Source organism: Branchiostoma lanceolatum, chromosome 16 (assembly GCF_035083965.1).
Source record: "Branchiostoma lanceolatum isolate klBraLanc5 chromosome 16, klBraLanc5.hap2, whole genome shotgun sequence".
NCBI lineage: Eukaryota > Metazoa > Chordata > Leptocardii > Amphioxiformes > Branchiostomatidae > Branchiostoma > Branchiostoma lanceolatum.
The window spans coordinates 15,686,529-15,714,004 of record NC_089737.1 but is presented as its reverse complement, the minus strand read 5'-3'; the positions used below and the strand labels follow the sequence as shown (position 1 = coordinate 15,714,004).

At 46.3% G+C, this 27,476-nt stretch overlaps 1 protein-coding gene across 1 annotated transcript in view; it reads right to left on the bottom strand.

Moving 5' to 3' along the window:
• Window positions 1-23,363, bottom strand: part of LOC136421522 (A disintegrin and metalloproteinase with thrombospondin motifs 15-like) — a 30,986-nt gene extending 7,623 nt beyond the window's left edge. Inside the window, exons 1-6 of the mRNA XM_066408848.1 lie at window positions 22,097-23,363; window positions 2,364-2,491; window positions 1,731-1,851; window positions 1,087-1,255; window positions 927-1,037; window positions 181-322 (exon numbers count right to left, since the gene is read on the bottom strand). Coding sequence (XP_066264945.1) covers window positions 181-322; window positions 927-1,037; window positions 1,087-1,255; window positions 1,731-1,851; window positions 2,364-2,491; window positions 22,097-23,152 — 1,727 coding nt within the window. The 5' untranslated portion in view covers window positions 23,153-23,363. The remainder of the gene's footprint in view (window positions 1-180; window positions 323-926; window positions 1,038-1,086; window positions 1,256-1,730; window positions 1,852-2,363; window positions 2,492-22,096) is intronic.
• Between the last annotated feature and the right edge of the window lie 4,113 nt (window positions 23,364-27,476).

Below are 27,476 nucleotides of genomic sequence, written 5' to 3'. Positions count from 1 at the left end.
ATGGTGTACCACAGCACCAAGTATCTATTGTACAATGAAATTAGACTATCATTGCACAATCTTAAGACTATTGAACTAACGTATAGAGTAAGGCTCCTATGGGTGGCGGTTTTTTTTGCGTTGTTGCGTGTCAGAAACAGCTAGATCTGCCTGGAGACTATCAACTTGTAGACGACTTACCCCCTCATGAAGGGGCAGAGTGTGGAGCCCTTCCCGAACACCAGCTCGCACTGATGGTCCACGTCGAACAGCTGACCGGGATGGTCTCTGGGCAGCTTGCGGCCGGGACCGGTGGGAGGGTCGTGCAGACAGCTTCCTCGTCCTGGTGAAGGGGTGAAAAGGTAAATGTTAGATTAAGGTAAATAGTGTAGTAGTAAGAACGCTTATAAATAAGCAGCAGCTATCCATTGATTGTCCACCGATTTTATATGCTACTATAGAGCACAGTACCATATCCTTGTCCTTGATGTATAAAACTACAGCGGCTATTGGTCTTTTCAGCACGTTATAAAACCGCTTTCATTTGTTCCCTGACAGGAAGAGAAGAGACGGAACACGACGGGAGACAGGTATGTTTTATTCTTTTGTTTGTTTGTTTGAGCTTTTACATAAGGATCTTTTTATCTAAATCGGGATGCTGACCGCTTTTCATTGAAGTCATTAGTTTGAGGGACGGTTGATAGTTAATGGGGTCGATCGATACCGATTGTCGGACACCATTGATCTTGCTGCCGTAACACTCCATATGTAAAGATATGACAGGTACACACCTGCCCGTAGGAAGTTATTGAGCGTGAGCTGCAGCGGGACCAGGCCCAGGGGTGCGTGCTGTCCCCGTTCAGAGTGGGCGCCATGAGGTTATACCTGCCCTCCCGCACTTAGGTAGTCCCATGTATAATTAGTACAGGTACAGCACAGGTACATACCTGCCCTTAGGAAGTCGTTGAGCGCCCGTGAACTACAGCGAGACCAGGCCCAGGGGTGCGTGCTGTCCCCGTTCAGAGTGGGTGCCATGAGGTTATACCTGCCCTCCCGCACTTAGATAGCCCCATGTATAACTAGTACAGGTACAACACAGGTACATACCTGCCCTTAGGAAGTTGTTGAGCGCCCGTGAGCTACAGCGTGACCATGCCCAGGGGTGCGTGCTGTCCCCGTTTAGTGTCGGCGCCATGAGATTGTAGCGGCCCTCCCGCGCCAGCACAGCCGCGCAGCTCCGGTGGCTGTCGTGCTGCATGTTGAACACGTGCCCGATCTGGGAACAACAGGGAGAAAAGGATCGTTTAACCACATAAACTCGATATTATGCACGACATTGGCACTGATTATGCGCAATCCTTGAACATTTAACATGGCATATAATGATGTCAAGTCTGTACAAATAAAAGTCACCTTCACCTCGTCCCGTCCTTATCTTACCAAATAGAATTACTGACTGCGTAGTATGAATTTGTAAAAGTCTTCAACCACCGAGATGACTGTCGCTTCATAGTCACGTGACTATGATGTCATAGTCACGTGGCAGTGAGCAGCCAATGTTCTGACTTCGTGCGCGATGATGAAGGTGGCGCTGAGCCCGTTGTCCTAGCTGTTTGAGCAATTTGCCTATTCTATTGGTGCCATTTATTACTCAAGAACAAAAATGGCCGACGCGATAATACGTCATAGCAAACATGGCGTCATCTAAGTGACGTCATAGACACATGACATTGAACAGCCAATGGCCTGACCTCGTGCGCGATGGTGAAGGCGGCGCTGAGCCCGTTGTCCTGGCTGATGGAGCAGCTCCGGTGCGACTCGCACATCGTGCCCACCTCAGCCAATCCCAGCGTAGAACACACGTCACGTGAGCTAAACGGTAGATTGAAAAACGTCATTTTGATATCAAGAGCCATGCTTTATGTACGACAAAGAATGAACATTGATTTGCAAGCAGCCATTTACTAAATCAATGGTTTTCACTGTCAGCTAAAACACATTTTCTACTAGTGCAAAAAGCAGAAGCAGACACTGCCAGATCCCGACATAGAGACCAACAACGACAGAGGGCAACTGTACAAGAATTGGCTCTTTCGGGAATCAAAATATTTCAGGACCTATGATGACTAAACTCATGGCAAGGCCGATGATTGTTGAGTTTAAGTATTACTCAAAGGGAGTGATGTATTGTTTTGGGCTTGATTACCTGTGTGTGTGTGTTTCTGTTATTTGCAATATGCACAACGGTGTTGGCATACATGTACATACATGTACTAACTGCTTCTATTTTTGTCTGTTAGACCAAGGGTCAAAACGCAATATGGGTTAGGGGTGAAGTCTGCCATGTCTGATTGCCTAGTTTTTATATTGTAGTGCCCTCTGACCTGCACAGGTCCTGCCGCGTCAGCAGTACCGCGGTGTCGTAATGCGCCGGATGTGCGTCATCAGGCGTGTTCTGCTGATGCTGCCAGCTGCAGAAGTTCCGCAGAGTCGTGGGGGCATTTCCGGTCACCTGTTGGCGGGAAAATAACCAAACTTTATAATGACCTATGACCTGCAGATTTTTCTTCCCATGTCTTTTAATTAAAGATTGATTTGTTGCTTTTAACAAGTCAATATCGATCAATCACAAATAGTAAAACAGTTTTAAAAGGACACACCTAAGCAATAGACATTGAAATTTCCTTAAATTCATGTTTACAAAACAGAATATAAAATCAAATTGTATTAGATCAAAGTGTATTTAACTGTTAACGTTCATGCTGAGTATCACTGAGCGGCAACCCTGGAAACCGTAACTGCTGGTCATAACTCGTGGCTATGACGTTACGTTAGTTATGACCTCAAAATGTTTCGTCACGGTTCACAGAAAAGCAGCCTTACTATTCTGAAATGTTACCCTACTGTAAACCCAAAGGGCGGCTATACCGGCTGCACATATATGCAGATACAGAAGCTGGGGTTGGCCTGTGCCAAGAGGTCCCAATCGACCGTGCAATGTGCGAAGTCAGTTTGCAGTGCCACCACTTGAGATCGTTGTGCAAATCTGCTGCAATGTTCTAAAGTGTTACGTGCCATGTAACGGCATGTATTGTAAGCGAACAGCCGGCCCAAACTAGCAATATGTCGCATCCGGCTTTACTTTTGGTAATCGCTACGTTTTGTACGTCGATGAAGGTAAGACATCCTGGTAAAAAGATGCTCAAGGTAACAGTTACTCAAGCAACTGGATAAAGCTTGTTAACGGTCAGACGTTTCAGGTAGCATCCACTACCTTTCGTCAGTGACTGGGTTGTGTTTTGTATCCATGGAGAATCCAGTCGGTCGCCCAACGTACTCTCCAAGCAGAGGTTGGGCTTTGCCTGGTTTTTGACGTGTTTTGGGGAATTTTTGTCGGTCTTTTTATTTTGTCATGTTTTCTTTATGTCGCCAGCTCACACGGGTTATGGGTTGGTAACATAAAGAAAAGGGGACAAAATAGAAAGCCCGAGAAAAGTGCCTAAAACACGTCAAAAACCAGTCGGACCCGTTCCTCTGCTTGGAGAGTCGTCCAACGTGCCAAGTCAGTTTGCGGTCTCGCCACTTGCAAATCTGCCTTAATATTCTAAACTGAAAATCACCATGTTCTTGATTTGATAGGGAATAGCAAGCCCAGAATAGCACATAGGCCCTAGCCAGCCTTACTCTTTCTACTTTTTAGCTTCATAAGCACTGTGTTTTGTATTCATAGAGAACCCACCCGGTCGCCCAACGTGCCAAGTCAGGTTGCGGTCTTGCCACTTGCAAATCTGCCTTAATATTCTAAACTGAAAATCGTCATGTTCCTAATTTGATAGGGAATAGCCAGCCCAGAATAGCACATAGGCCCTAGCCAGCCTTACTCTTTCTACATTTTAGCTTCATAACCGCTGTGTTTTGTATTCATAGAGAACCTAGCCGGTCGCCCAACGTGTCAAGTCAGTTTGCGGTCTCGCCACTTGCACTTCTGCCTTAATACTCTAAACTGAAAATCGTCATATTCCTAATTTGATAGGGAATAGCCAGCCCAAAATAGCACATAGGCCCTAGCCAGCCTTACTCTTTCTAGTTTTTAGCTTCATAACCGCTGCGTTTTGTATTCATAGAGAACCCAGCCGGTCGTCCAACGTGTCAAGTCAGTTTGCGGTCTCGCCACTTCAGAGCGCTGTGCAAATCTGCTCAGCAATTACCGGGCTTTAGTCAAACATATCCGACGCTAATCACACCCGGGCATCTGGAGCTGGCGCGCCGCCAGGCCCATGACGACTTCACGCCGGTAACAACCTTGTCGCACGCACGAACCATATGATCATGACGTCCGTAGCCTGGTGAAAATACCATCGGGAGCTCCCCGAGATCTCTGCGGTGTTGGGAGCGATGCCTGCCCGCCCAGGCAGATTATCGCGCACGGGGGTGGTACATGGTTTACGGGCTTGATTTCGAATACTCGAAAGGCTAGCAAAGAAGACAAGCTGACAGAAACAGGCCTATGCTTAGCAGACAGGGCCGTGTAAAATGCCCCTAAGCCGAATGGAGGAGAATGGTGACCAGGCTATAACGTCCGAGGCGCTGAGCTAGTTTTCCTGACGTTACGGAGTTATTGTTCAGCACCGGTAGCAGCAATAGGGCCCAGAGTTTCCCCAAGGGCCGACCTTTGCCGCCGCTTGTTTAGGAAGTGCCCACTTGATCCGCCCCCTAAAACACGGTCTGTTTGCTCAACAAACACTACTTTCGTCACTGATTTACGCGATAAGCCCCAACAACGTCTTCCCCCAATTTGCGGTGTGTGCGCAAGCCGGGCCGCATAGTTTCCTCTCCAGGCTGGGGGTTGGACCGCGGTTCACCTGTCGTGAGCTCTCTACGGCGCTGGAAGTGATGCCCGCCCGCCCAGACAGATTAGCACGCACGGTGTTGGTTGTACGGGCTTGGCTTAATTAGTTCGCTCCCGAAGGTCGGCGATAACTCGACATGTCAGCTAGGAAAACAGGCTAACAGATACAGGCCAATGCATGGCAGACCACAGGCCCGGTAGTAGAACACCCCTAAGCCGACCCGTAGAGACTGGTGACCAGTTTAGTGGTTCACCTGCCGTTAGTACATGGGGGCTAACCGATCCGGTCGGGTCCTCAAGAACTGCCTAAGCGTCCTTAAGTGTTCTTAAAGGATCTTGTCTGTGAAACCACGCGTTTCTGTTCTGAGTGGGGTTGTCAGTACAGGTGTGGGGTCGTCTTCAGAAAATCTGGTGCTTTCGACGGTTTCATCGATCATATTAGTAATTGTATAACAAACAAGAGTTCTACGACCTCATACCTTCGTCAAATGATTTTGACCTTTATGACTGACGTATTAGGAGTGTTTTTCATCAATCATACCAGTTGACCCTCTTCACCCAAATAACATAAGTTGTCCAAACCTCCTTGTTATGACTATGAGCTTAACAAAGAAGGTTATGCTAACATTTATCATCAATTATGCAAATAAGCTCCCTCCTTATTAGCATAATTTGATTCAATGGTGTTCACATTCACACAACTTCCTAATGCCACAAGTATGAAATTGCCGTCATTTACTAGTATGGAATTATAGTAGTTTCTCATTAATTATGCTAATTAGGCCCACATTTGCATATTTCCTATCTATCAACATTCCTCTCTTCCTTAGTTACAAATGTCACATATTTGAATAGTCATATCATGGAACTCAGCAGATTTTTAAAATTGCCTCATTAATTATGCGAGTTAGAATTTGATTTGCATAATTATCATCCAATCATACAAAGCATCACGTAAGCTATCTACATACCAAAAATCATGACCATCCATCAAGACCATCTCGAGTTATAGTTTTTCTCATTAATTATGTCAATGAGGTTCTCATTTGCAAAGCTGATATCTATTAATATTTCTCTCTTCCTCAGTTACATATGTCACATGTTTACGAGTCCTATCATGGAAATTGATGGATGTATAAACTTTCCTCATTAATTATGCAAATTAGATACTGATTTGCATAATAAGTATCTAATCATGTACATCAGCACTCAAGCTATGTACTTACAGAAATTTATGACCATCCACCAAGCCCTTCTTGAGTAATTCCCTTTCACAGTCTGAAGCAAAACCTGCCCCTGCTATAGCCAACCCATAGGTCTGCTTGGAGACTACCTTACCATTATGCCTACAGCTGGCTCACAGCCAATTTGTGTAACTGACGTTTCCTGCCCTCAACATGACCCCTCAGGACCTCCTTGCCCTATCCATGACGCCTTGGAAAAACACAGCCGACACGTACACATACTTCAGCATACAATGTAACACATTTTTACACTTTTCTCGTTAATTATGCAAAACACTTCGCCCAAAATCTAATCATCTTGAGATTTCCCACATACACACCGACACACCAACTACGACAACAAACCATCCAGGCGTTCTCGACTTATTCTGTTCACTAACAGACACACAGACAAGCATCATCGAATAACCTTCTCGACGAAACCATTCGTCGACGAAGGTAATAACAAGTAACATGAAAAGGGCAGACAAATGATACAGAACAGTATATATATAGCATATGTCTCCTCTGGTCTAGATGCTGACTCCAAAGTCTAACCTGCTTAATGGGTTCGACTTGATTCTTTTTCTGAGACAGCGGAAGACGAATTATCCCACTTTTTCTGCCACATTTAGGTTCTGTGATGTTAAGAGGAGAGTAGATTTTGTCTGTAAACACGGATTGAATTTGGTCAAGTCAAGTCAAGGCCTTTATTTTGCTTCGAAATGCTTGTTCGGCCCACACGGCCGCTTTTCAACATGGTAGTCTCTTTATATAGTTTATCATATCGGACAGACATATGATTGGATACTTCCTATCCTTGACCCTTCTTGTAGACGAACACAACAGACGGTTTTCTTCTCTGTGGTCAACTGAGGAAAACAGCCGGAAGTTATCCACCGGAAAAAGGTGTCACCTGTCTGGGACAGGCTTGTAGGTTCACCTTGTAGTGGATAACGACCCTGCTTCTGGGCCAGAAGGTCGCGAATTCGAATCCTGGCGGGACGCTGTAAGCCGTGACCCGTTATTCAATGTACCGGCTATAAAGAGTAGATGAAATTCCCCGGCAGTTTCATACTGGTATATACTGTACACAGCGCTTGTTCCTGCTATTAGTGAACGAAGCGTTTTTTGTAAACTAGAACTGGGTCATTGCCAATAACCTGACTTTTTAAGTGTGTTTGTTTTACATGACAGGTAAGTCGCCTTAAGGCGTAACACACAAGTTTTGTACAGTAGGTACAGGCTGGATTGTTACCGGTATACCCACTGCGCTTTAGGGCACGGTATTGGAAAGGGGAGCCTAACCCTCGCCTTTCACCGCCTTCTACCTACCCACCCGAAGTCAGGTACCGATTTTACACCTGGGTGAAGTGAGGGAATCGTGTTAAGTCCCTAATTAGAAAGTGCCTTTCTCAAGGGCACAGCATTTGTGGCATGTCATGGGAGTCGAGCCCAGGACCTCTGGATTCTGAGCCAAACACGCCAACACGACGCCGCATGTACAGAGGAACGAACCGTTCGTGTTGTTGGTATGCCCCACATCACGGACCGGCCAGTTCGAGGGTTTAGTGGACCGTTGTGCACATTCCGCGGGGTTAGCTCGTGTAGAGTCCGAAGTATGTGAATCCGATGGGGGTTAATTGTGCGTGGAGACCTGTACCCTTCTCCTGTCTACCTTACCGACTGGACCGTGTACACCTGTCCCACCACGCGTACACTTGGAACCGATCTCTGTACAGATGGCCCTGGGTTTCTATTCTTCCCATGATGTCTTCAATTTACTTGACAGCTTCATAGCTGCAACGCCAACTTTGTAGCATCTATACCTTCCATCTATCAGTCGTCGTCTGTCTGCCATCCAACTGTAGGGTGTACACCTCTGTCCCACCACGCGTGCACTTGGAACCGATCTCTGTATAGATAAAGGATCATTCTTCCCTCACTTTCCAGTAACCTAAGAAAGAGACCAGTTTTTGCCTGTCTACCTTACCGACTGGACCGTGTACACCTGTCCCACCACGCGTGCACTTGGAACCGATCTCTGTACAGATATAGGGACATTCTTCCCTCGTTTTCTAGTAACCAACGAAAGACACCACTCTTCAGCCCTTGTCACACAGCCCCGACCATGGCCACCGGCCACCGACCTTCTCCAGACCTTTGTTGGGGAGTGATAGGGGGCAAAGTTATGGGACGGTCCGGGACCGTGTACACGTCCTGTCACATCGCATTTACACTGTCTTGTAACCGATCTCTGCACAGATAAAGGCTGGGCTCCTAGTCTTTCCATGATATTTTCAATTTCCCTGCCAGCTCCAGCGCAGCAACGTCAACTGTATAGCATCTATCCCTTTTTGGTTTCGTAATAAAAACACCGGCCACTTTACCGTGTACACCTAAACCTTTCTTCTAAAGATAGTACATGTAGATGCTTAGGATAGCGTATTACCTGGTGACATCTTCCCATAGTCTGTTGACAGGTGCACTAAGAAGGTGTTTACTTACTTAAGGGCACACTTGATAGGAAGAGAATCCTCAGGATTGGGGTGTTTTCTGTCACCTGCCCACTGTGGTAAATCAGGTCAGGTCAGAAGAGTCAATGATTGACATGCTAATTCCACGTCATTTTTGATATGGTTATATAACGCTGAGGTTGCTTGGAGTGTGGTCTGACAAAACTTAACGTATCTAATTCAAAGTGTACTAAGAAGGCGTTCATTTGCAATTGGTACTGTCAAACCTGTGCAAGTGACCATGTCTACATAACGGCTACCTGACCATTGTGAATACTTTTTGATGGTCTGTCAAATAATTCCTATATATCTATTGTGACCACCTGTCCACCTAGACCAGTTATCGGTCCCATGAGTGGTCGTCTTGGGCAGTGTTGACTGTATATCAAACTATGGAAAGGAAGAAACCCCAAGTTTTCTTAATATCATTGTAGATTTCCAGGTCTACCTGTCCGGAGTTGTGGACCAGGTGAGGTGAGGGCTGTGAATGATTAACCCATCGGTCTCCCAATGGTCTTCTTAGGCAATATTAGAACAAATCTGACAACATAACTGTATATCAAAGTACGCAAAGGACCCCCCCCCCCCCCAGTTTTCTTAAGATTGTAGTCTACCTAGGTTCACCTGTCCGGAGATGTAGAATGGGTGAGGTGAGGGCTGTGAATGATTAACCCATCAGTGCCCCAACGCCAATGGTCTTCCTAGGCAATTTTAGGGCAAACCTGACAACATAACTGTATATCAAAGTACGCAAAGGACCCCCCCCCCCCCAGTTTTCTTAAGATTGTAGTCTACCTAGGTTCACCTGTCCGGAGGTGTAGACCAGGTGAGGTGAGGGCTGTGAATGGTTAACCCATCAGTCTCCCAATAGCATTGCCAATGGTCTTGGCCAATATTAAGGCAAACCTGACAGCATAATTGTATATCAAAGTACGCACCCCATATCAAAGTGGGTATAGACTTCTAGGTTCACCTGTCCGGAGTTGTAGACCAGGTGAGGTGAGGACTGTAAATGATCAACCCATCAGTGCCCCAACGCCAATGGTCTTCCTAGGCAATTTTAGGGCAAACCTGACAACATAACTGTATATCAAAGTACGCAAAGGACCCCCCCCCCCCAGTTTTCTTAAGATTGTAGTCTACCTAGGTTCACCTGTCCGGAGGTGTAGACCAGGTGAGGTGAGGCCTGTGAATATGTGAATGGTTAACCCATCAGTCCCTCCCCGGGGTTATCTCGGGAGCAGGGGTGTGTTTACTCTACGTTATCTAAATCTGCTTTATGGCCTGATCGGAAAGCAAAAGTCCTAGAGGTTACCATGCAGGGTGGTATGGACGGCACCTCCAGGCCTCGTAGGAACAAAACATAACCATGTCTATATCTTTCGGTCCTATCATTCAAGAATCTTTTTTTTTATTCTTCTTACAATTACAATCCAACAGTCCCGGAGGTTACGATGCAGGTTGGTAAGGGTGTCATCTTCAGGACTGGCAAGAACATGACATAGACACGACTATATCCTTCTGTCCTATCATCGAAACTGTGTTTCAATTATTTCCGAACATGGTTTCGAAGGCACCTCCAGTCTTGTTAACAACATTATTATCAAATTTTACGGGTATGTCTCTTCATACATAAATATGTTTATATATACATATATATTTCGATCTAGAATCAAAGAATCTCTGTAGAGATAGGTTTGGAAATATCTTAACATATTTTCAGACGTTCTCACTATCAGAGACAATGGCCTCTACGAAGGACAAGCTAATAGCATTCTATGGTAGGCTAGCTAATGGTACATACTTTGGCGTAGATCATACCATTGCTTGCCTATCTGTAGCATTCAAAGCGTCTTAAGATTGAGGCTAAGATGTGTACTATTTCTCCATCATCTGTGACCCTCCCACCCACACGGAAAATATGCCCCGAATGTCGAACATGACGTTTTCGGGGCCGCTAGGACGTCCGTAATTAAATCATATGATGACAGAGGGACTGTGTGCTAATGGCTCGATACCTGGTTGTTGTTTTTCAATGGGGGAGGAGATTTCTTTCCTTGCAATGAGTATCCGAGCTGTGAAAGGTTACAAATGGCGAAAATTTAGAGCAAGGAAACCATTTTTCGGCTGTCATTGCCAAAGAGGAAGACCTGTAATTGTATGTTTCTTGGCGGTTGCTATTCTAAGAGGAAAGAGACGTCTTTCCATGCACTGAGGATCAGAACTTTGGTAGGTTACAAATTGGCGAGGATTAGGACCAAGTGTCTGGACCGGTGCCATTCGGAGCTAACTCAGGGGACCAAACACGCCGTACCTCTCCACCTACGCGAGGCAAGAAAGCTTCAAAGTACAAACGGAACACAAACTCCTCCGTTCCCCCATTGCCAATAGCCCCTCGCGTATCCCTGTCCTTTCTATGTTTGCATCGTAGACGGAACAGACACACAGACCCCGTTCACCATTACCAATAGCTCCTCGCGTATCCCTGTCTTTTCTGTGTTTGCATCGTAGACGGAACAGACACACAGACCCCGTTCTCCATTGCCAATAGCCCCTCGCGTATCCCTGTCTTTTCTGTGTTTACATCGTAGACGGAACAGACACACAGACCCCGTTCACCATTGCCAATAGCTCCTCGCGTATCCCTGTCTTTTCTGTGTTTACATCGTAGACGGAACAGGCACACACTAGTACTCCTCCATTCCCCATTGCCAATAGCTCCTCGCATATCCCAGTCTTTTCTATGTTTGCATCGTAGACGGAACAGACACACAGACCCCGTTCACCATTACCAATAGCTCCTCGCGTATCCCTGTCTTTTCTGTGTTTGCATCGTAGACGGAACAGACACACAGACCCCGTTCCCCATTGCCAATAGCCCCTCGCGTATCCCTGTCTTTTCTATGTTTGCATTGTAGACGGAACAGACACACAGACCCCGTTCACCATTACCAATAGCCCCTCGCGTATCCCTGTCTTTTCTGTGTTTACATCGTAGACGGAACAGACACACACCCCTCCGTTCCCCATTGCCAATAGCTCCTCGCGTATCCCTGTCTTTTCTATGTTTGCATTGTAGACGGAACAGACACACAGACCCCGTTCACCATTACCAATAGCTCCTCGCGTATCCCTGTCTTTTCTATGTTTGCATTGTAGACGGAACAGACACACAGACCCCGTTCACCATTACCAATAGCTCCTCGCGTATCCCTGTCTTTTCTGTGTTTACATCGTAGACGGAACAGACACACAGACCCCGTTCACCATTACCAATAGCCCCTCGCGTATCCCTGTCTTTTCTGTGTTTACATCGTAGACGGAACAGACACACAGACCCCGTTCACCATTACCAATAGCCCCTCGCGTATCCCTGTCTTTTCTGTGTTTACATCGTAGACGGAACAGACACACAGACCCCGTTCACCATTACCAATAGCTCCTCGCGTATCCCTGTCTTTTCTATGTTTGCATCGTAGACGTAGACGGAACAGACACGTCGACACAGACCCCGTTCACCATTGCCAATAGCCCCTCGCGTATCCCTGTCTTTTCTATGTTTGCATCGTAGACGGAACAGACACACAGACCCCGTTCACCATTACCAATAGCTCCTCGCGTATCCCTGTCTTTTCTGTGTTTGCATCGTAGACGGAACAGACACACAGACCCCGTTCACCATTGCCAATAGCTCCTCGCATATCCCTGTCTTTTCTGTGTTTACATCTTAGGATTAGCGTAACCACAGTGTTGTCTATGGCTGCGTAGCCTCACGTCCTGAAGGAACGCAGCCCCGAGTACGGGTTACAAATCTCAACTCTACACAAGTCTTGACGGAACCCAGCCCTTAATACGACTAACAAATCCCCACTCTACAGTGGGTACTGTTATTTAGCAGGGTTACAGCCGCACATGTGCACAATCCACGTAGCCGGTTCATGTTTTAGAGCAAGCGGAAGCACCAATAAACATGCAACCAATTTTGTTTGTGAGGGGACCTTCGTACTGTACGTTGTTAAATCTCTGGGCGCTACAAAGTAGTAGAAATCGGGTGAATATTTCATTTGCCATTTTTGTACAGTTTAACTCCTCTGGTGAATCATTTATCTCATTTGATGATGATTTGGCATATTTCAGTAATTCGTCAGCAAGGAGACAACTTAGCCTACGTCAGGCCTTCTAAAGAGGTTATGGATAGTTGAATTAGCTCGTATCGGATGTGAATAATTGGCCAAGAGAGCAAGCCCGCGGTAAGGGTATCATTTTCCACAGGAAACTGTTCCTCTCCGGTGGCCAAAGTCCTCGGCAAATTATTCTCCCTATTTTGGCTAAATGTCACCATTTTTTACCCAGCGTAGTTCGTCTGTTCGAAACCATTGGAGACTGGGGCCTAAGCTGACACGGCACCACGTGAGTCCTGTACGCTCTATTTGCGGAGGGAGTCGGACTTAGGTGGTCTCCGCCCCCCACTTCAGCCCTGTCAGCGCCCGGCGAGAAGATGTCAGGTCTGAGTCATGATACCGCCGGGGGAGCCAGGTCAGCCGTGGGCCAGCGGGGATGGGGGTCTACCTGACCAGCGGAACATTTCCTTCCCTTCTTGACTATTTAAGATTGTCTGTTGGGGTCATTGTATCGTTCTGTGTCCGCCAGGTCGTTTTTTTAAAGTCCTCAGTACTATATTTTCCTGACCATTACTTTTGGTGGGTTGGATTTTTTTGTTCTTGCTCTTATTAGCCATTGACAGCCTCTCGTTTATTTTTATATTCCCCTTCCAGTGGGAAGGGGGATATACTGTTTTTGCTAGCCTGTTCTTCTTCTTCTTCTTCTTCTTCTGCCAAAAACCAAGTAGATGTGCGGTGGTAGCTCTACTAATGGTATTGCAGAAAGTTATATGTACCTTATGTTACATGGTACGGATGTTATATGTGAGATGTAGGTACCTATAGGAAAGGTGAAAACACCTGACATAAATTATGCTAATAAGGGCCTAATTTGCAGAATCTATGCATAAACTTGTATTTCCATTACCGTAAAAGCTGTGGATGTCATCTTTGAGATGTAGGTACCTTTAGGATAGGTGAACACACCTGGACATAAATTATGCTAATGAGGACCTCATGTGCATAATTTATGCAGAAGCTTGTTTTTCCCTCACCGTTAAAGCTGCAGATGTCATCTTTGAGATGTAGGTACCTTTAGGAAAGGTGAACACACATGGCCATGAATTATGCTAATGAGGACCTCATTTGCATAATTTATGCATAAACTTGAATTTCCCTTACCGTAAAAGCTGTGGATGTCATCTTGAAGATGTGGGTACCTTTAGGAAAGGTGAAAGCACCTGGACATAAATTATGCTAATGATGACCTCATTTCCATAATTTATACATGCAGAAACTTGAATTTTCCTTACCGTTTAAGCTACAGATGTAATATTTGAGATATAGGTACCTTTAGGAAAGGTGAACACACCTGGCCATGAATTATGCTAATGAGGACCTCATTTGCATAATTTATGCATAAACTTGTATTTCCCTTACCGTTAAAGCTGCGGATGTCATCTTTGAGATGTAGGTACCTTTAAGAAAGGGGAACACACCTGTACATAAATTATGCTAATGAGGACCTCATTTGCATAATTTATGCAGAAACTTGTTTTTCCCTCACCGTTAAAGCTGCAGATGTCATATTTGAGATGTAGGTACCATCAGGAAAGGTGAACACACCTTGCCATGAATTATGCTAATGAGGACCTCATTTGCATATTTTATGCATAAACTTGAATTTCCCTTACCGTAAAAGCTGTGGATGTCATCTTGAAGATGTGGGTACCTTAAGGAAAGGTGAAAGCACCTGGACATAAATTATGCTAATGATGACTTCATTTGCATACATTATGCAGAAACTTGACTTTTCCTTACCGTTAAAGCTGCGGATGTCATATTTGAGATGTAGGTACCTTTAGGAAAGGGGAACACACCTGGCCATGAATTATGCTTATGAGGACCTCATTTGCATAATTTAGGCATAAACTTGTATTTCCCTTACCGTGGACGCTACGGATGTCATATTTGAGATTTAGGTACCATTAGGAAAGGTCAGAAAACCTGTCCATGAATAATGCTAATGAGGGCCTCATTTGCATAGCATAATTTATGCAGAAACTTCATAATACCCTTACAGTCAATGCTAAGGATGTCATATTTGAGGTGTAGGTAATGGGAGGGGAATATCCTGCATTTTCCTGAAAATGTTGCCATTCTAGTTTCAAAGCATTTTTTTGAGTCAAGTTTTTATATTTTCCTCCTGGTCACTACAATGTCTTATTCATGACCACTAGATCCACCCAAAGATGTCAGATCTGAGTCATGATATCGGCGGGGGAGCCAGGTCAGCCGTGGGGCAGCGGGGATGGGGGTCTACCTGACCAGCGGAACATTTCCTCTCTTTCTTGACCATTTAAGATTTTTAAAGTCCTTAGTACTTTCTTTTCTGACCACTACGACGTTTTTGTTTGTTTGCTGTTGTTGTTTATGACCACTAGATCGTCTTGACCATTGGAACGTCTTGGAGGCCCCTCGTAGCTGACCATATAAGATCTTTTTGCGAAGTCATAATGTCGTCCCCTGTCTGCCAGGTTGTTTGATATAGTTCCTTTATTCCCCTGGCCAATAGATTGTCTTGTCTTTGTTTTTGACCATTGGAACGTCTTGGTTACCCCTCGTTGCTTTTACCACTTAAGACCTTTCTTTAGAATGATTCATGGTTCACTGTCTGTTAGTCTTTTAACGGCCTTTACCAATGTCTTATGGCGGGCTTGTTTTTGTTTTGAAACATATCAGATTGTCCTTAGCATTCGCTTTATCTTAATTGTGTCGTCCTTGACACTTGAGAACCAATTATCTATGTATTAGTTTGGCTGACTAGCGGGTGGTTAATGTCAAGGGCTAACTTTGGGAAGAATAGAGAACGGCAAAACAATGAGTAAGATATTTCAGTCGCAGGTGATGTTGGGGGGGGGGTGTCTACTTAAGCCCTGGAATGTACCGCTGTTTCTTAAGTGTGCATCTTCTATTCTTGAGAGGAATTCCAGACGGCCTAGACATAGAGGTGTTTCAAGATCTGATACCGTTTCTCTCTTGTCTTGATTGTGCCTCTTTTCTTATCGAGGAGGACTCAAGGCGGTCTATTTAAATAGTGATATTGCCAGATCTAAGACCTGATACGGCTCCATCTGGCCATTAAGAACGTCTGACATCTCTTTAAGTGTCTCTCCTGTCCTTGGAGGAACGGGTCAAGACTACTTCTCAGGTGGTTACCCTGTCTGATACGGGCCTGTTGTTACTGAAGTGAGAGACAGGGCAGGAGAGGGGTGGAACTGAAGCGGCACTTGCCATGGAAGGTGGTGCTTATGTTAGTTCGAGCTGTCTGAGGTGCTCTGAGGAGAAAGTGGGGTGAGGAGGAGGGGGGGTACAGTTCACGTCAGAGCCTAGGAATTTCTGAGAGAGTCTTCTAGTGGACACCTCCGAAGCGCGAGAGAGCGAGTCAGTCAGCGAGGCAGACAATTCACATAAATGCAAAACAGAACCGACAGTTTCATAGCCTGCTATCCAAACCTATTGCAGGTCCTTAGTCTCTTCTGTCCTCTCCGCCAATAGAGGAGAGGACAGAAGAAAATCGTGAGCTAGGATATGTTTGGATACCAGGCTAAAGGTTTCATGTTCCCTCCAGAGGACTGCAACCATTTCCAGTAGCCTGCATATCGTCAGACAATTCCTTCAAAGCGAAGGGACGACTGTGCGAGGTCTTACGGTGGAACCGAGGGATTCAAACAGTCACACACTGGAGTAGTGCGCCCCCATTGTGAGGGGGAATGCTTACAGTACACGTCAAAGCCAAGGAGTTTCAAGTGAGGGGGTCTCCTCATATACACTTCCGAAAATCAGTAGCGTCTATCGACAGGCAAATTCCTCTGATATGTTATCCGTCTATTTGGCCGATTTCTACCTTTTCCAACCACGTCGGGAGCCTGGTAGAGGCTACCCTAGGAGTAGCGCCCATTGTGGCGCACCTGTCAGCGGGGCAGGTGTGTGTTCTCACGGCGGGCCCGCCCGTGTGTTTGCCGTGTGCGGCCGGCCGTTACACAGTCCTCATCACCCGGCTAGTGCACAGATATGCCGGGAGAAAAAGAGGGGGAGGGGCAAAGAAACTGAATGGCAATGTTTCTGTGACTTTTTCACTTTCTCTTTTGCTTGTTCTCTCGTTATCATTAATAAATCCTTTAAAGTGTTCGTCGACGACATGTCAAAACATGGTCCTCATCACCTGGTCAGTGCGCAGATATGCCGTGGGAAAAATGAGAGGGGGGGGGGGGTCACAGCCTGAATTCAAACATTCCCACTACGTGGATGGGCTCGTTTTCTTGTTTTCATTAAAGTGGCTTTCCTAAGAAAAAGGCTCGTCGAAGACATGCCAGTAGATCATTGACTTGCTCGTCTTTTTGCGTCCATATGACGTTGCAAACATTGAGGTTTTCTTATTTTGCTCATTTTGGGCCAATAGAATAGCTTTTAATTTCTGTAGTCACTGTGTTAGCTCTTCCACGTACCCCTCATTACTTTTGGTCGTGATGCAAACTGACTAGAACCTTTCAAAGGATTATTGTAGCCAAATTCCCCTGACAGCGACGCTTCCGTGTTCTTGTTCCAGTTTTTCTGGTTGAGAGAAAAAAGGTTCTTTAAAGCTTAGCACCTTCCGGGGTTCAGTCGAACCACCCTTAGAAAAAACGCAAATGAGCTCGTCTCGTCCGCTATTTGTTATTCTTTTCCTCCACGCCGGTGACTGAATGAATGAAAGCCAGTCATCACAGCGATATGCCCAAAGGACTAGATACAGGTCAGTTCGCTGTATCCAAAGACTAAGACAGTTCCCAAATCAAATAGATATTTACGCTAAAAGACAGTTAGTCAAGCAACTGGATAACATTTTAAAACAGACGTTTCAAACATCATTAGTCATTGACAAAAGATAGCGGATGCTGCCTGTAACGTCTGACTGTTTCAAAATTTTATCCAGAATTTTATCTTTTGGCGTATCGTATTACCCGGGTGTCTAACCTTCATCGACAAATACATATTTGTTGTTTAGAGAAATAAACATACATAGAATGCTTTAAAAGGTAAAGGTAGTTCCATAGCCTAGTATTTAAGGCCGTCGGGGCAGTGGGTTGTTATCCACTGTGTGTAGGACACGGTATTGGTGAAGGCGGAGCCCACCACCTTTTACCTCAAAGCCAAAGTCAGGTACCCATTTTTACACCTAGGTGGAGTGAGGAAGGTCTTGTTAAGTGCCTTTCCTGAGGACGCGATCCCCTCTAGCTGGGAATGCCATGAGTCGAATCCGTGACCTCTCAATCTCTGGTCCCTAGCCTAGCCACTCAGTCGTTCTACGCCACCTAGAACACCCGTAGGTCTGCCTTAACTAACAGAGAGAATGGACTACACGTCACCAAGGCCAACCCTAATCTCTAAGCATATTTTTGGCGCCAACCTGTTTGCGACGTCTTTTAGTTTGTCCTTGCGAAAGGAAACAAAGGACCATGAAAAACCATGCGCCACTTTTAGACCAAACGAATTTCAAGCGTAGAAAATTAAAGCCGGAGTCACACGTCTGCTTGGAGGTCCGTCCAATACCCTATTTACACAAGGAAAAGGGCCTGACGTAGAACGGCTGTCGTACGCCAGTTGATTTTTACACTCATTGTCGTGACCCCTGGAGGTAACGTACGACGATCCATAAAAATGCCTGTCGTACTACACCGCAGGACGTTTTTACGCTCAGAAACAAAAACATTTCATACGACCGTTGACGTACGACAGGAAATTTGTCCTGGTGTAAATCGGGCCCGAGACTAGGTCTATAACCCCAGCCTTAACGCCCGCGCCATCAGGAGTCCATGTTTCTGTACCAGCGCCATCAATCAGCCGGACGGGACCTTGGTGCGAGGCAGTATTTCAATGTCAGAGATAAGCCACTGCCTGGGCGTAATGAGGGCCAACAGCAAGATAACGACCTCCTTCGCGCAATAATGGGCGAGAACTGCCTACATTTATGTGTAAGGTCTCCAGGAAAAGGTCAAGAATTAGTGAAGAGCAAATTAACGCCGGGGGTACGTTTGTTGTGAGGTAAGGGAAGCTGAAGGTCTTGTTACACTGTTGTTATTCCCCTGCTGACGCTCTGCCAGCGGAAATAAACATTCGATGTGAAATTTGGTGTTCTGGCCAAGGACAATGGCGTCAAGTGCGGTCATGTGCCTACGTCACGTAAGGTCACGAGTGTGTGTCACGTACGGCTGCGTGACTACGTCAGCGTCTACGTCAGTGCGTGAACGTTACGTCGTCGGCATCTGACGTAATCAATTGTTGGTTACATCACCTGTGGTTGTGAATTCTCTGCCATCATCCGAAAATTCCCATGGCTGATTGATTTTTTAAACGTTACCAAAGTGCCACTTACTTATCACAAGTCGCGATGCTAATCGTGTAAATTTCTCCTTCCTGTTTTCGGTACGCGAACGTTGCGTCAAAGACCTCTGACGTAATGTATATTGTTGGTTACATCTGTTTTTGTGAATTCTCTGCCATCATTGAAAATTCCCAAGGCTGATTGATATTTAAACGGTTACCGAATCCCCACTTACTTAGTACAAGTCGCGATGCTTATCTTCGATATTTTGTCTTCCTGTTTTCGGTACGCGAACGTTGTGTCGTCGACTCCTGACGGAATGCATTGTGACGCTGGATATATCTGTGCTTGTGAATGATCTGCTATCATCCGAAAATTCCCAAGGCTGATCTAGTATTTAACGGGTACCGAATCCCCACTTACTAAGTACAAGTCGCGATGCTTATCTGGGACATTTAGTCTCCCTGCTGTCTCCTCGCCCGACCGCTCCATTTCAAAGCCTGAGGAGACGCCGAACACAAACAGACATCCGGGCGGGCAGATGTACCTGATAGTCATCAGGTGTTTACAGGTGTGCGTCTACCTGAGATCAGGTGGTCTCAGGTGTGTGGCCGCCTCAGGTGAGGTCCCACCTGTACCTGTTCAGCTCACCTGTAGCCAAATTCACCTACCTAGTAACCGGAAGCTATTATCTAGCTAGCTAGGGGTAGTCTGGAGGTTTACAACTGATAGGGTTTATCCATTACATAAGGTAGTGTGTATCTGCTCTTTGATGAAAAAGGCAGGTACCGGTTGTTTAACCTTCTCCCTGCTGCCATGACCCATAACCAACACAAATGTGGTACCAATCGGTTACCTTAGCAGGCTGAAGGCAAGCATGATATCTGCACGGTTCTTTGTAATCAAGGGTGACGACGACGAATAACATCAAACCTGAATGTCCTAGCGGTATGCCTAGTATATTCTAGTTCAGTACCCCTATAGTATTGACCATAAACCGCTGGTCTTTAGAGGAGCATGACCGGTTCTCTAACGTGTTCTTGCCAGGGTTCGTATTTCTTAGCGCATCCCATCTGAACGCCTGGCGAGTGGTGTGCATACCGTGGTTCAATACGCCTTTGGCGGCATGCCCGACAAAACGTTGCTCGTTCCACTAGACGACGATCGCTGAGTAATCAAAACTGTGTTTGTGTTTGAGACAACAAAACACACAACACAGTAAAAGAATCATCGTTCTTTATTTATGACATTCGTTGAGCCATTTTTGTGTTTTTTTCACTCCGCGGTCGCAGCCTGTAGAGAAAAGTAGATGTCATCGAAAGAGCAGAGGTTTTGGGTCATGCCAAAGGCGTATTGAACCACGGTATGCATGCCACTTGTCTAGCGTTCGTTAGGGATGCAGTAAGCAATAAGAACAACGCCACGACAAGAACATGATAGAGAAGATGTCGTGCTGAGCTCGAGGCCCCCTTTTCCTCCAGACGGTGAACGCTGAGCGACCGTACAGCGACCGATATTGCGTCTAGTGGAAAAACGGAAAAGGGGGCCTAAGCATGGCAGGTCCTTGGAACCATGTTCTTACTTTATCGGTATCGTGCATCCCGTGGTTCAGTACACGGACGGCATGTTCTACATACGCGCTGTGCGGCCATGTGAGACCGCCTGATCGCTATCTCCCTCTCTACACCAGCTACTCTCAGGATCGTGTTCCCGACATTTCCGCGCAGTTACCTCTGTAGTGCCTCACGGCATGTTCTCTGCACGGGTCTTATTGCTTACCGCATCCTTTCTGAATGCTTTAAGCTCTGATCCTATCTTACTCTATCTTTAAGAATCGTAATACAACATAATCAAGTTACAGGATATACTCTCTTAAGAGTCAGACGCTTCAGATAGAACCCACTATCTTTCAGCAGTCTTCCCGATATTTCTGCCCAGTTTCCCGTCTAGTGTCTCACGCCATGTTCTCGGCACGGATCGTATTGCTTACCGGGTCCCTCCTGAATGTCTTACACCATGATCGTATCTTCCTCGGAGAAGCAGCCACTTAAAGTTTAAGGATCGTTTTCTCAGCGTTTTTGCCCAATTGCCTGTCTAGCGTCTTCTAGCTCAAATTTACGAGTGAAACGTACTGTAAATCTTTGTATTGTCACGGGGACTTTATTTTGCGGTAGAAGGGGAATGAAGTTTTTGCGGTATTTTAATTTTGAGGTTGAAACAATTCTGTATTCCAACTTAGTAATACATTGGCAACGCATATTTGATGTGTCATAATTTCGGGGTGGAGAGAAATATTATCTTACAGCCTATTCATCACGTATGAATTTTGGGTTAGAATGAGATGACGTCAGCATGACAGACAAAGGAAAGTGTACCACACATGAGGGTCGTTCCATGCGGGCTGTCATGAAATGATTATATAAAGCTTCCGGGACCAGACACAATTCAATAGGAAGCCGTGGCATGCTGAAATATATGGAATTAAACCAAACTTGCTGTATGTAACGCTAGCCCCTGTACGGGGTTTTCCTTGACATGTGCACACTAGCCTACTCTCAGGCACCAACCTTCGGACTTTCCCTGTCGCTTTTTGATGATGAGCAGTTTAACCAACACCAAGTGGTGTTAGTTTATATGATAACTACACAGACCAACCCCCTACTCCCTGAGGTTGGCATTGGACTATGCATATTAGCCTCGTCCTAGTCATCCGCCTGTGGGCCTTCCCTTACGTTTGAGATGATGTTATATTTATTTTGTATCTACACCGACTAGGGGACCCCTTTGGGTTGTCTTTGACATGTGCATATATCCTAGCTCCAGACACCTACCTGCGGCCCTTCCCGCTCAGGATGTAGTAAATACATAGATCGACCCCCTGAGGTTTTCCTTGACCTATGTATGTTAGCCTATCCCCAGACACCCACCTGTAGGCAGTCTCTTCCCGAATTGAGGATGACGAGTTTGACCACCTTCAGGTTGTGGTAACTACACAGACCTACCCCCTAACCCTGGGATTTTCCCTGACACATTCACACTAGCCTAGCCTATCTCCAGCCACCCACCTGCGGGCCGTCCCTGTCCGAGTTGAGGATGACGAGTTTGACGACGCTCAGGTTGATGTCGCTCTGCAGGCTGGGGTGTCTGTAGATGCGCGCCGCCATGGCCATCAAGGTCAGCACATAATGCTGCAGGTCCCTCCCGTGGAACGACGCCATCCTACTGTCAGCCGTTACCATGGTTTCCACGTGCAGAGGGCGGGAAGAGTATCGCTTCCTCCTCCGCCCGGACCCTTCCTCATCCTGGTCGTCATGGAGACGGGCGTTGCCATGGCTCCCGCTTCCGTCGTCGCCATGGAGACGACGCGACGAGTGTGTCGTCGTGCCGTGGCGTTTGGTCTTGTCCTTCACACCGCATCTGACTGGCGGTGTACGTGCGCTCGCTGGCGGTGTTTGTGCGCTCGCTGGCGGTGTTTGTGCGCTCGCGCTCCGCCTGTGCACCGCGTGTCTCCCGTCAGGCGACGGGCCGCTATCGGGGCCCGCATCGCGCATGGGCTGGATGAAGTACTCGGCGCCGCGCGAGTAGAACATGCCGTGCAGGCCGTCGCACACGCTGAGCACGGCGGACGACTCCGGGTCAGAGTTCAGCCTCCCGCTGTAGAAGCAGTGTTGTAAGTCGGTGGGTTCGGAGCCGGCGTCTTGTTCGGTCTCCCCCACGTGTTGCACGACAAACCCGGGCGATATGAAGGTAGAATCCTGGGTCAGGTTTAGCACGAACGTTCTCCCGAAGGCGCGCAACTCGTAGTCGACAGATTCCCAATCGGAACGGACCCCGGCGTGCCCGCGGGAGGACCGTGCACCTGTCCCGGGCACGTCCCCGCTAGGGTCCGGTATGCTCCGCTTGCGGAAATGTTTGGAGCCGGTCCCGCGCCCGTCCAGCCGGCGCACCACCGCGACGCCCCGCTCCAGCTCCTCGGTGGCATGTGCTTGTCCCGCCCGCCTAGAATCCGTCAGGCTCCCGTGCCCTGTCACGGACCGGGCTGCAGCGATATGATTGCACAACGTGAGAAAAATCAGCACCAGAAGTCCACACAATAAATACACAACCTGAGTCCAACGCATCTTGGCATCCCCGAGCCTACTCCTTCTGAGACTCCTTACAAGACGTCTTAACTAGCACCTTATCTCTGTAGGGCGGGGGAAGAACTGAGGCCTTATCTCTCCTAGCTCCTTTATATACCCAGGGCGGGCGGGTAGCGCTGGAGGTAAACACGTCCCGGAGTCGGCCCGGCCGGACCCGATTGTTACCCGGCTTGTTTGCCCTCGCCAGTTGACGTTCTTCCGGCCCTACTATCGCACCGACTCAAGGTGTTCTCTCGGCAGGAAAACACCCCCAGCGCCAACGTGGACTCGTCCGATGACTATATCTGATCGGGACGGAACCACTGCCGACGGGGGGAGGAGGTGTTAATGCTTAGGATGGTGTAATCCGTGTGCTGACTACCTGTGCTGTAACATGACCCCTGTTGTATGTGATGTACAGATACCTGGTTCGGACGAAACCAACGGGACCTGGGGAGGGGCAGGTGTAGATCTTGAAAATGAATGTAAGACACAAAACCTTCAACTACCCTCTTAGCTTAGCCTTACTTAGCTGGCATGACTTAACAATAAGGGTTTCGAGAAACACTTGAAAAAAAGCTTCTCAAAGATTGATCAAGAAGTTAAATTGTTGACCTTAAGGTAAAAAAAGTTACTTGCAAGTAACTGAAATAACATAGATCTTTATAGTTTAGCTAAAACCTACCTATTGCAGTACAATGATAGCGTCCGAATCGCCGTGTATCTTGGACTATACCACTTTACAGAGGGGTGAGTAGCATGTCCCTATCCTGGCGCCTGAAGTTGTCAATGCTGTCTGGGTCAGACCTCTGACGTCACGCCGGTTATAAATAATAACGACCTGCAATTCCACAATAACAACCCGGCCTTTGATCCGCCGCCGTTCCGAACAAACCAGGAAGTTCTTATCGAGATATTATCTTGTCTAAGACTCTCACAAGGACATAATTTATCTTAAGTGTTTTGCCCTCGACGAAGGAAGTTTTGGGAAACCTGTTTTCTTCCCGAGGAAAACACCTCAAGTGTACCCAAACTTCTTAAGGACATTTGTCTAAATGTCTTGAGCTGTTTTGCCGACATAGTTCATGCATGCTTACATGTGACCAGGCTTATCGGTGATCTCTAACATGGCTGTATGTAAACACTTTTAACTAACGCTACTTTCTGCAAGACAGAACCCCGCTACTTGCCAGAACTTTCAAGGACGATTTCCGAAAGTTTTTGTAGTAAGCCCTGCTTCACTGCACCAGAGACTTGGCTCAGAGTTCGCGAAAATAAACTGTTTGACCAAAAGTACATTTTCCAGCGAACAACACTCCGACTCTGTCTAAACACTTAACGGCAATTTCCGAAAGTCCTTAGGAAGACATCTAACAGATTGCACCAGAAGCTTACGTACTGCTTACAATCATGTTATAGTTTTTACTTAACGCTATATACACGTGCAGACGAGTGAACTATGTTGTACGCATATGTCTTATTTTGAAAAACCTTCCAGTTTGCCCCAAAAACGTCTTAAAGGCACTTGCCAGTACGTCATAAGATGGAAACCAGCTGACCAGTGTAGACTTTACGAGTCTTGCTGACGTCACAGTTTTTATGACGCCTGAGACGTCGGGCAGGTAAACAATGAAGACAGGTCCTTCGTCTTGGGGCTTTGCAAGACGCGCCTGTTGACTTAAGATGTCGTCAGCCCTTAAACCAAGTCAAGATGCCCGGGAAAGAAGGTCAGGGGAGCGCCGTCTTAAGGAATAAGACTGGCAGGGTTGTTTGATCTCACTTTTACTCAAAAGTTATGAACGTTTGACCGCAAGATGGCCTTAAGAAAATCTCATAACAGCGAAGCAGAAAACACTAATGTGTGCCAAAGGTGACATGACGTGCTACCGAAGTGACGTCACGTTGTGTTAAAAGAGAGACGTCATTTATTGAGTTTAGTGCATGGAAGACTTTTCATAAAAGAGCTTTGGACTCTGCTTTCTCTAACAACTACTTGTCAACATGTAATTCAGTGCTTTTTTGTACAATAACATGAAGTTTGTATTCTTAATCTAAGAATAAGGGAGTTGGAACTGAGGTTGAAAATATGTCACATAAAAACCACACTCACACACACACACACACACACACAAAGTATTTTAAAGGCTTTCGCATTTATGACGCGCGTTCAAGATTTGATATGTCCACGTCAAATGTAAAACGATTCCTTTTATATCTACCGTCGATCGAAGTTTGTTCAGCAATGAAATTTAAAAAAACGAGCTTAAAGACATAAATGATTTCACATTCATTTGACGTGCGTCCATGCTTTAATGCTGTATTTATTTATGATGTTTGCTTTAATACTTTACAACCTACGTCCACGTCAAATGTAAAACGACCCCTTTTATAACTACTCGCTGACGGAAGTTTGTTTGTCCATGAAATGTTTAGAAGTTGAGAGGAAGCAGTAAACCCGCCGGAGTGACGCAGGAAGGCCGCGGTGTTAAACAACCGGCCGGTGTGTTCCGTTGAACTGGGATGTTTTAATCTTCATAACCTCAGTCTGCCTGAGACATAGACCAGCCTTCCGGGTTACGTAAAAAAAAGGTAAAGCAGTCATCCTCAATTGAGGTAAAGCATGGTGCCTTTTTTCAAGTAGCTAGTGGTAGTGCAATGCAGCTTTGCCACGGCTCGCTTTTCTGGCCAAGCACGCCGGGTCACCCATGCTCGATAAGTGTGTTGGGTTCTTTTACGTGCAGAGGCTTGAGGCTTATGCCCGAAGCTCTGGTATTGGTCGTGTCTTAAAGGATCATGATCGTGAACCACGTGTCTTAAGATATCGCCAACTTAGGTCTTATTTCATGTACACTGTAACTAGAAGGTTTGAACCCCAAGTTACCTGCTACTATCTGTTTTGTATTACATGTTTATGGCTGACAGAGACACAGACCAGGGTCCCGGGTTTACGTAATGGTTCTGGGTCTGAGCCTGTCGTATATTGAATGACCTTGAACCGTACTTCCTATTTTCTTCTTCTAAGCATGGTCAATTGGGCGTCAGAAGGATGACGGCTGAGACACACCGATTTACCGGTTTAGGGTGCTCTAAGAAATAGCCAATCAGTTTACAGGATTTCGCTTTGCATTGGCTAAAACTGACCATTCAGAGCCTAGAAAATATCCTGACTCAGCGATAATGCTGTTTGTTCAGACTAGGTCGCTCTGAGCGTTGTCTAGCCAGCGTTTTTCCCCAAAGAACACTCTTCTTCTAAGCATATTCACCCTGGTCTAACCGAAGACATTTTGCACCCCTATGTTTGCTACTAGGTGCCTGTTTTGTGTTTCGTGTTCATAACATCTTATCGACAGCGACATAGGACAGACTTAGGGATACGTAACAGGTCTGGGGCTGATCGTGTATTATCTTAAATGATCGACATCGTGGACGTGCTTCTTAGCTTATTTATTCTGGTCTACATGAAGATATTTTGTACCTCGCTATGCTTGGTTCTAGGTTCTTGTTTTGTGTTAAATGTTCATAACTTTCCCATGACAGATACATTTTCCAGTCTTCCGTGTACGCAGGTAGCCTGGGTACAATCCTATTTCTACCGGGGCTCCTACATTCGCTAGGGTAGCGAATGTAGGAGCCCCGGTAGAAATAGGATGGCACTCAGGCTAGTACGCAGGAGGTCTGGGACTGATCATGTATTATCTTAAATGACATCGTGCACGTGCTTCTCAGCTGATATGCTTAGTGTATAGGTCTTTGTTGTGTGTTCAATCTTCATAACCACCGTCTGACAGAGACATACACCAGTCTTCCGGGTTACGTAGGTCTACGTCTTAGACTGATCGTGTCTTAGAGGATATGATCGTGGACCATGCGTCTCATTTAATGTCACTTGTCTACCTGAAAAGAACTTCTGAACCCCAAGTGACCTGCTACTAGGTCCTTGTTGTGTATTACATGTTCATGGCTGACATAGACATAGAGCAGTGTTCCGGGTTTACGTAAGAGGCATGGGCGTGACCGTGTCGTACCCTTAAGAAGATCTTGAATCGCGCTTCTTATCCTTCTCGTCTTATTACACGCACCCTGATCTAACCGAAATATTTTGCACCTCAACATGCTTGCTGCGAGGTACTTGTTTTGTGTTTGGTGTCCATTTCGTTTGACTGACAGATACACTGGCCAGTCTTAAGGATACGTTATACGTAAGAGGTCCCTGAGTGACCTTGTCTTATCTTAAATCATGCATCTAATCTCATGCCCCTGGTCTACATGAAGACTGCCCCGATCTGCTTCGTACTAAGTCCCCGTTGTGCTTTAAATGTAAATG